We start from the raw sequence: 14,418 nt of genomic DNA, 5'->3' as shown, positions 1-14,418 counted from the left end.
ATAATCTAAAAAAAGACACCAAGATAAATTATTTCAAAACTTTGTCTCATCAGACCACACATGTTTCCATTATTTTAGGGTGATTTTGGTACGGTCCGATGTGCGACTTTTTTGAAAGCCCGTTTTGGATTTTTTCCCCCCCAGCTGGTTCAATTGTCCTCGGTCAGCCTGGCGCAAAGTCAAGCTTGAAATCTTGCACCCTCAACTGGATATAAAAAGTCTACACACCCTTTTAAAATTCCAGAGTTTTGTCATATAAAAAAAGACACCAAGATAAATTATTGCAAAACTTTGTCTCATCAGACCACACATATTCCCGTTATTTTAGGGTGATTTTGGTACGGTCCGATGTGCGACTTTTTGGAAAGCCCGTTTTGGTTTCCAAACCCTCCCCCACAGCTGGTTCAATGTATGAATTCAACTCTGAAGACACAAAGAAATGGGATTTTATTGAATCACACTTTAATGAGTTGATCCCAAAATGACAAGCGGACATGCGTGAATTTGTTTTGCGAACACAAATCCACAGAGTGGCATGAATTTGATTTGTGTCAAAAAATGACCGAGTGTTATCTTTGCCATCCATTATTAAGGAGGTTTAAAACGGGGCCGTCCCTGGGAGGGGAGGAGGTGGATGGATGGAAGGAGTCCACTGGCATGTCTCGATTTATGTGCGTCCAGGCACTGTGTGCCGCCGTGGTGTTGCCCGATGTGCTGCGGACCATGGAGCTGGTTTTCAGCGGGGCAGATGTTATGTGCGCCACCGGGGACCCGACCTGCTCCACGCCGTACCTCCTGGCCCAACGCGCCGGCCAAAGGCTGCAGATGGAGTTCCTGCATCAGAACAAGCTATTGGGTAAAAAAAAAAATGTTGTCAGTATTATCCCTCACTGTATACTGTTAACTCATTCACTGCCATTGACGGCTGTAGACGTCAAAAATTCATTTGAACTATTTCTATTAGTTTTTGTTAACAAGAGTATGAAAACCGAATTTTTTTATTTATTGTTCATTTAGAGCAGATAAAAAAATTGTGATTAATCGTGAGTTAACTAGTGAAGTCATACGATTAATTACAATTACAAATTTGAATCGCCTGACGCCCCAAATTTTTAATAATGTTTTCTTTTTTTTATTCATTCACTGCCATTGACGGCTATAGACGTCAAGAATTCATATGAACTATTTCTATTAGTTTCACATTTTTTCCCACTTTTGTTAACAAGAGTATGAAAACCGATTTTTTTTTAATTGTACATTTAGAGCAGATATAAAATTTGTGATTAATCGTGAGTTAACTAGTGAAGTCATACAATTAATTACAATTACAAATTTTAATCGCCTGTCCCCCCTAATTTTTAATAATCTTTTTTTTTTTTATGAATTTATGGCAGTGAATGAGTTAATTAAAACGATTCTATATCTTTCAATACCATTCCACATCATTCAATAACATTTTTATCATTCCACATTGATGTAACACATTTTTCACTTTCTATATCATTCCACAGTATTCCATATGTTTCACTAACATTCCATATCACTTCACATTTTTAAAGGGGAAGTCAACCCCCCAAATTTTTTTGACAATATGTTCTATGTAGCCCCACCAGTCTAAATAAGGTATTCTGGTTGATATTGTGTTAGTGGAATATGAGTTAAGCAGCAAAATGCAGCCCGTTTTTATCCATCTCAGGGGGCGGCCATTTTGCCACTTGCTGTCTACTGAAGATGACATCACAGTTGCGCAGGTCACAGGTAACAACCAACCACAGCTCAGCTTCAGAAAACAAGTCAGCTGTGATTGGATGTTGCCTGAGCTCTGAACAACTGTGATGTCATCTTCAATCGACAGCAAGTGGCAAAATGGCCGCCCCCTGAGATGGATAAAAATGGCTGGATTTGGCTGCATAACTGATATTCCACAAATGTAATGTTAATCAAAAGGTCATGTTAGTGAGGTCACATATTGTCCAGAAATGTTTAAGGTTGATTTCTACTTGAACTAGCATTCAGCATGTCAGCATTCAAAGGCAATTACAGAAATGGCATTTTCTAGTTATTTATGATATTAAAATACAATGTCACTAAAGTATCTACCAGTCTATGTACTCACCAAACGACCTCAAAATCCCATATTGCGGCAAACGGAACTGTCAGCCGCCTCCATGTGGAGCCTCTGTACCTTCCTGTCTCAGTGCTGTGGCTCATTTGTAGCCCAACCCCCCCCAAGGGCCTCGTTCTCGCACCTACACCTGCTCGCCCCGGAGCACCTTGGGATATTGTAGTGTGTTCATTTGCATATCCACATCCCGCTTAAAGGCAAAAGGGGGACTGCATGATGTTGTATTTTGAAAACCTCCGGGGGCGGCTTCAATGTCGGCTTGATCCCTTACAGTCAAACCTACGTGGAGTGGTTCCTTCCTTGTATATTTTCGGCTTCATCTGTTTATTTTCTACTGTACCTAAAAACAAACAAACAAACAAACAAACAAAGGTTCAAAATAAAAACAGAAGAAGATAGTCAGGCAAGGTGCAAAACGAAGATGTTTCATACGCGACCTCAAGAGCCCATCCGGCAGATCTATTTTGGCACGGCAAACGTGTGACCACGTCGCCGCGCCGTCGTTAATATCGACACGGAAAACACAACAGTGATAGCTGTTGACAGGACTGCGCGGCGCTCGGAGGGCGAGACAAAAATAATCTGGGAGCGCGCAAGAATGCGGCGTGAAAGTCCGTCTTTGGAGTTGTCATTGCTTGTCTCTTAAGTGGTGACATTAATAGCGAGTGGCTTCCTTTAATGGAGAGGAAATATTGCAAACTAGACAAAGTGCAATTTTTGCAGAAATTGCGCGGGAATGCTGAATGCTATTAGCTGAATGCTAAGATTTGGATGCATGTGATTAGGAAGTAAATTGAAAGATAAACGATGTGAATTTTTCTTGTTTTTTTAATTGTGGTTAAATGACATGAATAAAAAGAGAAATTATAATCCATTTCCTGATATTATAGTCACTTGGTATCGAACCATGGAATGTACTAAAATGTGGTCCAAGCGGGGTTTGAACCCAGGTTCTTCCGTGCTGGGAGGCAATTGCTCTAAGCATTGAGCTAAATTGACTAATGGCGTATTTGTTTTTTAAATAGGCGTGAATTTTTGAAGCAAGTTGAAATTTGAACAGTGTAAATAAATGGAAGTTGTTTCTCGGCAAAAAAGTGAGGAGAAAAAAAATCTCAATAACTGCTGTTTAGTAGGGGTGGGAATCTTTGAATGTCTCATGATTCGATTCCAATTTTTGGGTGTACGATTTGATTCAAAATCGATTTTTGATTAAGAACGATTTTTGATTCAAAATGATTTGATTGACAATTAATTTTGCTTCAATTTATAGATGTTCAAGAAATCGTAATGATCTACTCCAGTCTGACTCGCTAATGCTAATTAGCGCGCTACTCGCGGCACTTTTATCACTCAAAAGAATGGCTCCACGCTGCAAACCCCCCTCCCCCCGAACTTTTATTGGAATAACTTGATCGTGACTTTTTCCTTCTACTCTCTAATGTGGCTACAACTTAACAGTGTATCAGACCGCGTGGAACCACACTGCCCCTAAGTGGCCAAATCGGGTACAACACCAACAGCGCTCCCAATAAAGGCACACACAAACAAAGTGAAGACAGTATAAAATAATTGAAATAAAATCGATTTTGGGACATTTCAAATCGATTCTGACTCGTACTAAAGGAGAATCGCGATTCTTATGAGAATCGATTTTTTTGGCACACCCCTACTGTTTAGCATTCCCACAATAAATATTTTTCGTGGCACGTTACTCTTACTCTCTGAACATTCTCTGAACATTAAAAATGCATCAATTTCGATAATACTGTAAAAAGCACAGCCTCCTTTTTTTTTAGTGCCTCTGTATGGTTTTCTTTTCAAGTCAGATTGTTCCCACTACTGTTGGAGGGTCTTTTTTCCCCCGAAAGTCGCCTTCTATGTTATCATTACAACTCACCCTGCCTTACACATGTAGCCAATTATAGCGACATTTATTATGTGTGGCCCGATTCTTGTGCGGCGTCTTCATTGCCCCGCTGTCCGCCGCTCGCGGGGTAGCACTTTGCGGCGGTTGCCACGGGCGACCAGATGGCTAATTGAGCACTCCATCATGTCACCCTGCCTTCACTGGGGACGCAGCCAATCAGCGGAGGCCAGACTCTTCCACCGACGCCCCCACAGACCACACAGTCCCATCTAAAGCGAGGCCAGCTTTAGTGGCCCGCGGGGGCTGTTTGGAAGACTCACGCGGGGAAGCTTGTTACAGCACATACGCTGGCTTATTTACATTCCCCTAACATGAATGTTTGGGTAGAAGTGCACGGATTTATGACCAGATTACATGTGCTACAATCCATGGGATTGGGTTGAATGATTTTGCCTCAATATTGTGACTGCGATTTAATAAGCCTCAAAACCGCAAACCGGTTATCAGAAGCTTATAAAGCTATATGCCGGCACGTATTTACAAACACTCATCCAGCTACTTTTTTATAGTGCGAGACCTTTCACTACTGGCTGAATGTTTATTTCTGCGTGTGTATATATGTAAATATCCTCAAGGATCAATAACGGAGTACTCATCGTAATCTACTCACCTAACAGATTTCCCAAGACTTGATCCGCGGTCCGGCAACACATCCCCATCCGAGGCGTCCCCCTTCATGGACGGTTTCCTCTACATCTCCCCGGGCCACGGCAGGACACCGCCGGATCGTCGCAGAGGAGACGGTGAGTGGCCGCGTGCCGCGTCACCAGGGCGGGCCGGCAAGTCTCATCAATCCGCTGGCGAGGCCCCGATCAAGTGCGCGTTAGTCAGGGGTCCGCTCAAGTTAAGAACTCATCGATCAATCAATGTCAGCCCGTCAGCTGTCAAACTCGCAATCGTTTAATCCCTACGCCAAACACTCGGGTCACAACAATCAATGAGTGTCCTCCGGGACCTAAACAGGAGCTGGCAATGCCCATAGATGGCCACTATTGGCAATTCAAGACCCAAAAATTTATATATAATAAATCTGATCTCGCGTATTAAATCGCAATTGTTTTCAAAACCGTTCAACCCTACGTTGTAGACTTATGTGATAAGTAAAAATTGATGCTAAAGAGTTGAGATTGGCAACCTTAAATACTCAAAAGAGCCATTTTGGCTGTCTCCCAGAGAAAAACTCTAAATTCGGATTTGCCTGTGTACTGCCAAAACCCATGAAAAGAGTGCTTGACCTGAAAAAGGTTACAGTACTTGTGAAACTTTTCTTAGGTAGTTAAAACTCTGAATCAGACTCCACTTGACTTCCAGCTCCCTCAGCCTCTGCACCTCCTGCTCCACAGTGGTCGCACCTTTTCCAAACAGCTGGAGTGTCCCTGGGGCTTGTGCGTAATTGGGAGAGGGAGCCGTCTTGGATGTTGCTGTCGGGGATGGAGGGCTACTGCGTTGGTGGAGTTGCTTGGTTAAGGGGGTGGGGGGGGGTTAAGTGTCTTTTAGGGAAGATGCATTTAGTACATCAGAGTTTAACCTTGTTGGAGGTATTGAGCCCCACCAGTTCCCTTTGCGCATTCCCCGAACCCTTCTTTATTAACAAATAAAATATGATTTGTATTTATTTACTGGTAAACAAAATGAAGAGGGAGAGTAGCCTTTTCCTCAAATCTGGCTTTTTTCACCTTGAAGTCAGAAAGGGTTGTATTCCCTATCTCCATGCATCTTAAGGAAGTGTTGCCCCAGGGGCAGTGGATACAATGGAAACAGCAGAGGCCCCAGAAGTGAACCCTGTGGAACACCATGCATTCCGTTGTAGATGTGAATTCATATTTCACATATTTGTCCGAACACTTTTGTGTGCGTGTGTGTGTGTGTGTGTGTGCTCGAATTATAATAATAACAAAATCACATTTCCTACCGTCGGGTATGTGTCGTGACCCCGAACCCCTGAGACTGACTCACCGAACCACTGGATTAAAGAGTGATCCTTCTTTCCTTCTCGCTGGTGTGTGCAATGGTTGGCAACATTTCTTACTTAGTTGGTTGATTTCGGCACCAACACTCCAGATCCAAGTTGTATTCCACAATTCAAGCTTTTAATATCAACTCAAGGCAACAATATCGCTCCCGGCCTGCTCGGGCAACATCGGTGTAACTCATCCTTTCAAAATGAAAGCCTTCAAAATAAAATCACATCGACACACTTTCTGCGTTTTTATTTTTAATCCCTGATATTGCCTGAGTAATTTTTTTTTTATTGTTGCCTTGTTTTAATTAAGGGCATTTAAATTCATTCAAGGTACCAAAGTAATAGTATTGTTTTTTTTGTTTTCTGTAGGCTGTAATTTGTCTTCGACTTTGTCTCAAATTTCATTTCAAGCTCGCTGACGAGCTGTCTCGCCGATGTCTTCATCACTGATAACGAAATAGGCAGATGATTGGCAGCAGGATAGGGAGGGGTGTGTGTGTGTGTGTGGGGGGGGGGGGGTGTAAGGAGCGGTGTTTGGTGCCGTCTGTTTTGCTAATGAGCTCTGGCGTGAAGTTGGTGCCGGTCAATTCTGGTTCCGTTTGGGCCCAGTCGAACGGCAAACTTGGCGGTAAACAGTTTTATTCTTAAATGCTGATGAACAACGGGCGGGTGTAATGGCCGTATTGATTGTGTTGATTAGTCTCATCAGCCGGCTCATTTTGCACACTTAAGCATTTATTGAAAGTCACAAAGTTGGAGATGAGCCCGAATTGATGTTCCTAGTTGTCAAAATTCCAACAGGTGCCTCCTGGCTTCTCTTGCGCTAATTGGCCCATTTCGGAGGCGAGCAAAATGCAGATTTAATCTCTAGTGGTTTAGTCGGGGGACCCCCGTGGAGAGTGATTCGGCCATGGGGGTCTTTGCTGGATGGAAGAGGGAACAGCTGCTTGATTGCAAATCAGGTGCTATTGTTCCCACTATTGTGCTGTTGTACAAAGCCACTGAAATCCCATGATAGTAAGGAAGAATAAAATCACTTTTTGTTGCCAATTTAACGCCTAGTTTAATACTATATACCTATTTTATTTTTATTTTTTATTTTTTCAAAGATATACCTATACCTATTTTTAATCTTAATTGAGTGAGTGAACCCTCACGTGACGAACATTGCCTGGTGGAGTACCAATACTGACCTGTGGGAGGCAACGGAGTGCCACGGGGCATTTGGATGACCAGAAGAAGAAAGAGTAGTAGTAGAAGAAGAAGAAATAGATGAAGCTAAGCTAACTGCTTGTAAATTCTTCTCCTCGCCAGTATTATTTTGCTGAATGGCTTTGTAGTTGTGTTGCACAATCACTCAACACAACCAGGAGCTTCTCCATTTGTAATTGTAAGTATTGTACAGGTTTAGTATTAACAATTTGTGGCCACAATGTTCATTCACTCAAACTCATTCACTGCCATTGACAGCTATGGACGTCAAAAATTAATTTGAACTATTTCTATTAGTTTCACATTTTTTTTCCACTTTTGTTAACAAGAGTGTGAAAACCTGGCAAAAAATGTATTGTACATTTAGATATAAAATTTGTGATTAATCTCGAGTTGAAATAATTAAGTAATTAAACAAAAAAGAAAATATTATTAAAAGGAATTAGAGGCGTTTTTTTTTTTATTGTAATTAATCGCATGACTTCAATAGTTAACTCATGATTAATCACATTTTATATCTGTTCTAAATCTACAATACAATTTTTTCGAGGTGTTCATACTCTTGTTAACAAAAGTAGAAAAACATGTGAAACTAATAGAAATAGTTCAAATGAATTTTTGACGTCTATAGCCGTCAATGGCAGTGAATGAGTTAATATGTATCACAGTCACACCACAGTATAATCTTACACGTGTAGCCAATTATAGCTCCAATAATCAGGCGGATGCTCATACTGTAGTTGGCCTGATTATCGTTATGTGCACACCTGGCAATTTTTTGTCCCCGCATTTACCAACCCTCCTTCCGCTTGCCAACACGCAAATTCATACATAATTTAAAGTCCTTAATAAGACGAGGCAGAGCTGTTGGGAAATCAAGCGCGCCTCTTAAGACGACGACGGCGGGAGACTCGTGATTATTACAAATGTGGTTATTAGAATGGGGACAGAGGGAGCAAAGTCAAAATGAGCGCAGAACGAGCACTTAGAGACGTCCTCCCGAGCAAAAAAAAAAAAATGAACGTGACATTTTCGGTAAAAGCGCAAAAATCCGGGGACACGTTTCCAACGAAGCGCGTCGTCATCGGCGGCGGCTTTAAATATGGCACTCTTGCTCTCCGTGCTGCTCGGCTGGGCGCGTCTCGAGATGATGACTCTTTAGCGGATGCTATTATCGTTTTATTTTTCAAGAACAGACTTTTTTTCCCTCTTAAAAGCCCACAGTGAGTAGCCATGTCTCTGTTTTACAATCGGTCTTGTTTTGATTCAGGGGGGAAACGGTCACAAAATGGTTTTATTATTATTTTTTTATTAAAGTCGCAATGTTAAAAGAAAAAATGTCAAACAGTTGTATATGTTTAAGAAAAAAAGTCATACATTTCTATACATGAATCACAGCTCACCTGTTTTCTGAACCTGAGCTGTGATTGGTTGTTACCTGAGAGCTGAGCAACTATGATGTCATTTTCACTCGGCTGCAAGTGGCAAAATGGCCGCCTTCCAATATTGACAAAAACTGCTGGATTTTGCTGCTTAACTCATATTCCACTAACGCCAACCAAAATACCGTATCTAGACAAGACTAAATGCAATTTCTGCAGAAATTGCGCGGGAATGCTAAAAGCTAAATGCTAAGCTGAATGCTTATGACGTAAATTGAAAGATCAATTATGTGACAATTACAAAGTATCAATAGTGAAATAATTTGACAATGATGTCTTCCGGTGTGGCAGGCAATTGCTTAAACCACTGACCTAATTCGTCTGGTTAAAAAAATCATGGCTTATGACGTATTTATATTGAAAAGTGTCATGTGATTCTGAAAGTGGGACACATGCTTTTAATCATTTCAGTGAAATGATAATGCATTTCCTGATATGATAGACGGTTGGTTAGCATGTAATCACTTAGCATAATTGCCACGGATACATTTGGAAGTAGGATTTGAAATTCGCGACCTCCCGGTTACCGGACGCAATTTACCAAGTGCGCCACTGAGCAATAACCGAGAGCCGGTAATGATGATCAGTTGCATTTATGAAAGTGGGACTTAAAAAAAGTCAGTAGCATTGAAAATGAATGGGGAAAAGTTGATATTTAACGTTTAATTGTGCCAATACTGTAAGTAATGTGGAGTCAGATGATAAATAGTCGGGAAGGCGTGAATTTTTGAGGCAAGTTGAAATTTGAACGCTGTAAATTGGAAGTATTATGTGAAAATTATTACGCGGCAAAAAAAGTGTGAAGAATAAAATAAAATAAAAATCTGTATGTGGGGCTGCATAGAGCATATTATTGTCAAGAATTTTTGGGAGGGTTGACTTCCTCTTCATATAGTTTTGATATTAGAAAAAAAAATATTCATGGATATTATTTTGAAATTGAAGTCCTAATATCGTATATTTTCAATTCAAAAAGTCGTCATTGACAACTTCTTTAAATGTGCTCTCCGTGCCGCTCGGCTGTTCGTGCCTGGAGATGATGACTCTCTTGCGGCTGCTGTTTGCATTTTATTCTCAAAAGAACTTTTTTTTCCTCTTTTTGAAAGCCCGCAGCAAGTAGCCATGTTGCACTTTTCAAGTCTGTCCTATTTCGACACGGAAACGCGGAAAAGAGCCACACTGAGGAGCGGTGCAAGGGTGAATGGCGTCCTTGTGTTTCTCGCATCCTTTCCCTTGAAAAAGCCAGTTGCAGGCACTTTTATTGGGACGCCATCCGCTTCTTCACAAGCGCCGCGCACAGTTGGCAGAAGAATTAGCATATTCATGAGATGAATACAGTGGAAAGTTTGGGGCGACGGGTGGCGCGCCGGGTTTGTTTTTCTCTGTGTGAGCGTGTTTGTTTGCAGCACAACAAAGAAAGAAAGAAACAGATGGCACGGTGACTTTGAAAATCCAAAATTAGGTATGTTTGCATGAACTTCATTCTCATTGGATGTGTAATTCGCCCAGTCAGACGGTCGTAAAAGACGACGCGGTTTTGATATGGAGCAGCGGTGGAATCAAGTGGCGTCGATTCAAAAGTAATTTTTTTCTGGGGGTGGATTTGAAAAGTCATTTTGGATTTAAAAATAGAGTGCAACAATCCTAAACTAACAAAGGCATATTTACAGCAATCATTTATAGTATGACGCTACAGTCACATTCATCTTGATGTGTATTTACTGTAGCCTGTAACAGCTGACAAATTATCAGCAAAGCATCAACACCATGCATCTAGCATGTACACAATCATACACCCATGTTACATAAATGACGTTATTCAATATTTCAATTATTCAACGCAAACAAACCGCTTTCACGAGGCTTATCAATAGTATTAGCTAGCATGCTAGCTTATATACTAGCACAAACTGTTATGTTCCACAAAGTAGTACTGTTTTGTTTGTATGTAATAAAGCTACTTTTTTTTTTATCTTAAAAATGACTTTTGTCAAACTTTTGTGGAAGAAAAATCAACACATAAAACAAGATGATTTTTTTTTTCTCTTAAAAAACACACACCTTTTTTTCCCTCTACATATTGCAATATTACTCAAAAAAATATGCAACTTTTTTTCCTCATAAAATTACTTTGACCTAAAAAGTTATACAATTGTTACTAGTTATAAGCAATTCCCTTAGCCTGACTCAAGTGAACTCATGTGCGATTCTTATCAACATGATGAGTGAAGATGATGTTTATTGCGATTCTGTTTTTACAGAGACGGTGCGCCGCTGGTGCACGCTGGAGGGCGGCTTCTTGACGTACTACGAGAGCACGCAGAGTCCGACGGCGGTCGGCAGGGTGGCCGTCGCCGACATCGTCAGCCTGGCCATCAGCAACGCTGAGACGATGACCGTCGTAGGGTACGAGTGCGTGCGTAAAATAAAACACATTGGTTTATAGAACAAATCTCGTTTGCAATAAACGATTTAATCAACTATTAGGTGGTATAAAAGGATGAATAAAATATAGATAAATAAATACATATAAATAAATAAGTTCTAATAAATCGCCGAATAAAAGCTTCTTTTTTTTTACGAATAAATTGATTATTGTGCTCATATACTATATAAATATATATATCAAATGTACATGTAAATATAGGGTTGACTAATCTTTGTTGTTTATAATACATCAATCAACCAAAAATTTAAAAAGATATCCGACTGTGAATAAACTTATTTTAGGAAATAATGACTAGATTCGTGGACCAACTATAAAATATGTGTGCTCATTTTTAAGTGCATTAGTTACAGGGGATTTAATGATCATTAATATTGACTAAACAAAAACAAATGTTAAAGGATCTCATAAAATCCTACCAGTAGAATTTTTTTTTTTTTTTTATTGAATCTGTTTTAGAAAACGAGGGCTAAATGAACACAACACATATTGCAGGAGTGTTGATGGACCGGATTAAGGAACGCAGCGGTCCGTTTTCTGGCCGGCGGGCCATACTTTGCCCACCCTGCTTCTCAGACATGATGTACATTCACAGCAATTTAAACGCCTAATTTCCAGACCGCACACTCAGCTTAGGCACTTGGAAGCATTTCTTCTCATTTATTGGACTGCAGCAGAATTGACTGCCTATGTAAATCACAAATTACCCCACCCCCCTCCCTCCTCCTGCCCCCCCCCTCCTCCTGCCCCCCCTCCACCTCACCAAGTAAACACACAGACTTCTGTGTCATTTCTCCTCCACGCGACGCTTGTTGCATTAGCATATCTATCGCCGGCGCATGATTCACTTTAACACTGACCTATCAGGGCTTTACGATTGCCGTATTTCCTGTTTACTTTGGCAAACCGTCCTAAACTTCCCCTGCCGCCGCTCCTGCCCTCCCACTGGCGTTCAGTTAAAAAGTTGCTCCGGGAGCAAACTTTTTGATACTTTCTCCTGGAAGTGGAGCAAGCAAACAAACAAAGAAGAAGCAAAGGAACCTGCTCAGAGGTGGTGACGGTGTAAAGCGTTGCAATCGTACTACACAAAGAAGAGTTTTACAACAAAAGGACTCGGTAAGCTTAAGTAATCTGCATGGTCATGTTTCCACAAATGATAAAGACATGCCATCGAAGCTATATTTAGAATATAATTATAAAATATTTATTCTTATTATAGTAGTAACAAATAGGCAAATCACTAGGTCGTAAATTGCATTAGGAAAGTAGTAATTAATTAAAAAAAGATTTTTTTTTTAATTGAATGTTTAATACTGGTCTATTGTAGATCATAAATATTAACGTATGCAGATGACACTCTCCCATAGGCAGTCTATCGGTGCACCGCAGGAGGCCTCTGTTAAACCGTGCGTTCGGGTCATTTTTGCACGGCACAGAGGACACTTTGAATTAAAGCTCGGACCCTGATGCAAACCTTCTATGAATATTACAAATCCGCTTCTGGGACTGATGCATAGGAAACATGTTGGCTGCTGATAAGTTCCCCCCCCCCTTTTTGCCTCAAAGCTTCCACCTTTTTAAAGCAGTAAATTCTGACCTTCAGACTCTTTAACAACCTTGCAAAGCGACCTTTTTTTTCTCCTCGCATTCGGTCGACTCGGATTTTCACGGCGCCGGCGGCCTGCGACAAATGTGAGCCGTGGCAAGCGTGTGCCGTTTAGTTCTGTAACCACACGATGGCCAAAAGTATTGGGATGACTTCGGGAATGTAAGCTTCACCTTGACCTATGGAGAATTTAGAGGAGCGGTTCTCAACCTGGGTTCGATCGAACTGCATGGAGATGGAGTCTTTAACAAGAAAGCTAAAGCTGACAATTCATATTTTCTGGCCACAAAATAAGTAGATTGCAGCGTCTGCAGCGAGGCGGACTCTGTATCGGTCCGTTGTGGTAAAGAAGGAGCGAAGCCGAGGCTCTCGATTTACCGGTCGATCAACGTTCCTACTCTCACCTATGGTCACGAGCTGTGGGTCGTGACCGAAAGAACAAGATCCAGGATACAAGCGGCCGAAATGAGTTTCCTCCGCAGGGTACCTGGGCTCTCCCTTAGGGATAGGGTGAGAAGCTCGGTCGTCCGGGAGGGACTCAGTGTGAAGCCGCTACTACTGCGTGTTGAGAGGAACCAGTTGAGGTGGCTCGGGCATCTGGTTCGGATGCCTCCTGGACGCCACCGGTGAGAAGCCCCGGGGACGACCCAGGACACGCTGGAGAGACTATGTCTTTCGGCTGGTCTGGGGACTCCTTGGGATCCCGTCGGAGGAGCTGGCTGAAGTGGCTGGGGAGAGGGAAGTCCGGATAAGCGGTAGATGATGGATGGATGGATGGAAAATAGTAGATTTGTTGCTGACCCAACTGCTCAAATTTGCATGGCTAACTGCTTGCCAATTAATTTGGATTTTTTTTGCCTAATTTCTTGCCATGAATTAGTATAAAAATAGTAATTTGTCACATAAATGTTAGAATTGCTTGCTAATTATTCCTAATTCGTGGCCACAAAATAGCCAAATTTTGCTCTGTGGCCCGTCCTCTCAGTTGTCTCATTCCGTCCATTCCTGACGGCAGCATTTGACCATCGCTCTGCCCCCCCCCCCCCCTCCCCCAACAAGCGTCTGCACACCTGCTGAGGAGGCGGCGCCGGGTTACACCAGGGCCACGTAAACACCCGTTCCCCAGACACACGGCACAGAACGGGCATACTCTGCGCACTCCCACGAGCTCCCGCTCGGCAGTTAACTGCCAGGATAACTAGTGTGTGGCCTTTGCTCCTCACATAGGAGCCGGCTCGAGAGTGGGCAAGAAGCACAGGTGCATACAGAAACACCAACAAAGAAGCTTTTGGCTCTTGATTGCTTATATCCAGGGGAGCCTCCGACAGGGCTTGAGGAAAATTGTTTTAAATGTGGCCACAAGATTTATAAAATAGCAGGAAATGCTGAATTGAGACCGTTGGATACTAATTAGTGACCACAAATGTAGTATAATATGCGCACAAATTCAAATATACAAATTAATTCCTAAGTTTGCTGAACATATTGAGCAACGTGCGTCGGCAACCAATTAGGATGTTGCAGACACAAATTAGGCACATTGTACCCAATTTGTGCCTACAAAATCGTTTTTCGTTCCCACAAATTAGGTGCATAACATACAAATTAATTAGTAAGTACTTGTTGGGGAAGCAGCAAATTAGTATTTTTTTTTTGGGACACAAATAATGATTTTGTGGTCACGCAATGATCAAATT

General features: G+C 41.7%; 1 protein-coding gene across 4 annotated transcripts in view; it reads left to right on the top strand.

Moving 5' to 3' along the window:
• The window catches only part of arap2 (ArfGAP with RhoGAP domain, ankyrin repeat and PH domain 2), a 119,935-nt gene that overhangs the window by 40,075 nt on the left and 65,442 nt on the right, over positions 1–14,418 (top strand). For all 4 annotated transcript variants that reach the window (XM_086059828.1, XM_086059829.1, XM_086059830.1 and 1 more), the window contains exons 14-16: positions 682–856; positions 4,670–4,795; positions 10,931–11,075. In XM_086059828.1, the coding sequence (XP_085915954.1) occupies positions 682–856; positions 4,670–4,795; positions 10,931–11,075 (446 nt within the window). The remainder of the gene's footprint in view (positions 1–681; positions 857–4,669; positions 4,796–10,930; positions 11,076–14,418) is intronic.

This window comes from Leptonotus elevatus, chromosome 17 (assembly GCF_054856555.1).
Source record: "Leptonotus elevatus isolate MCC_2025b chromosome 17, RoL_Lele_1.0, whole genome shotgun sequence".
Lineage (NCBI taxonomy): Eukaryota > Metazoa > Chordata > Actinopteri > Syngnathiformes > Syngnathidae > Leptonotus > Leptonotus elevatus.
Note: the sequence above shows the minus strand (reverse complement) of the source record. Positions and strands in the feature narration are given on the sequence as shown.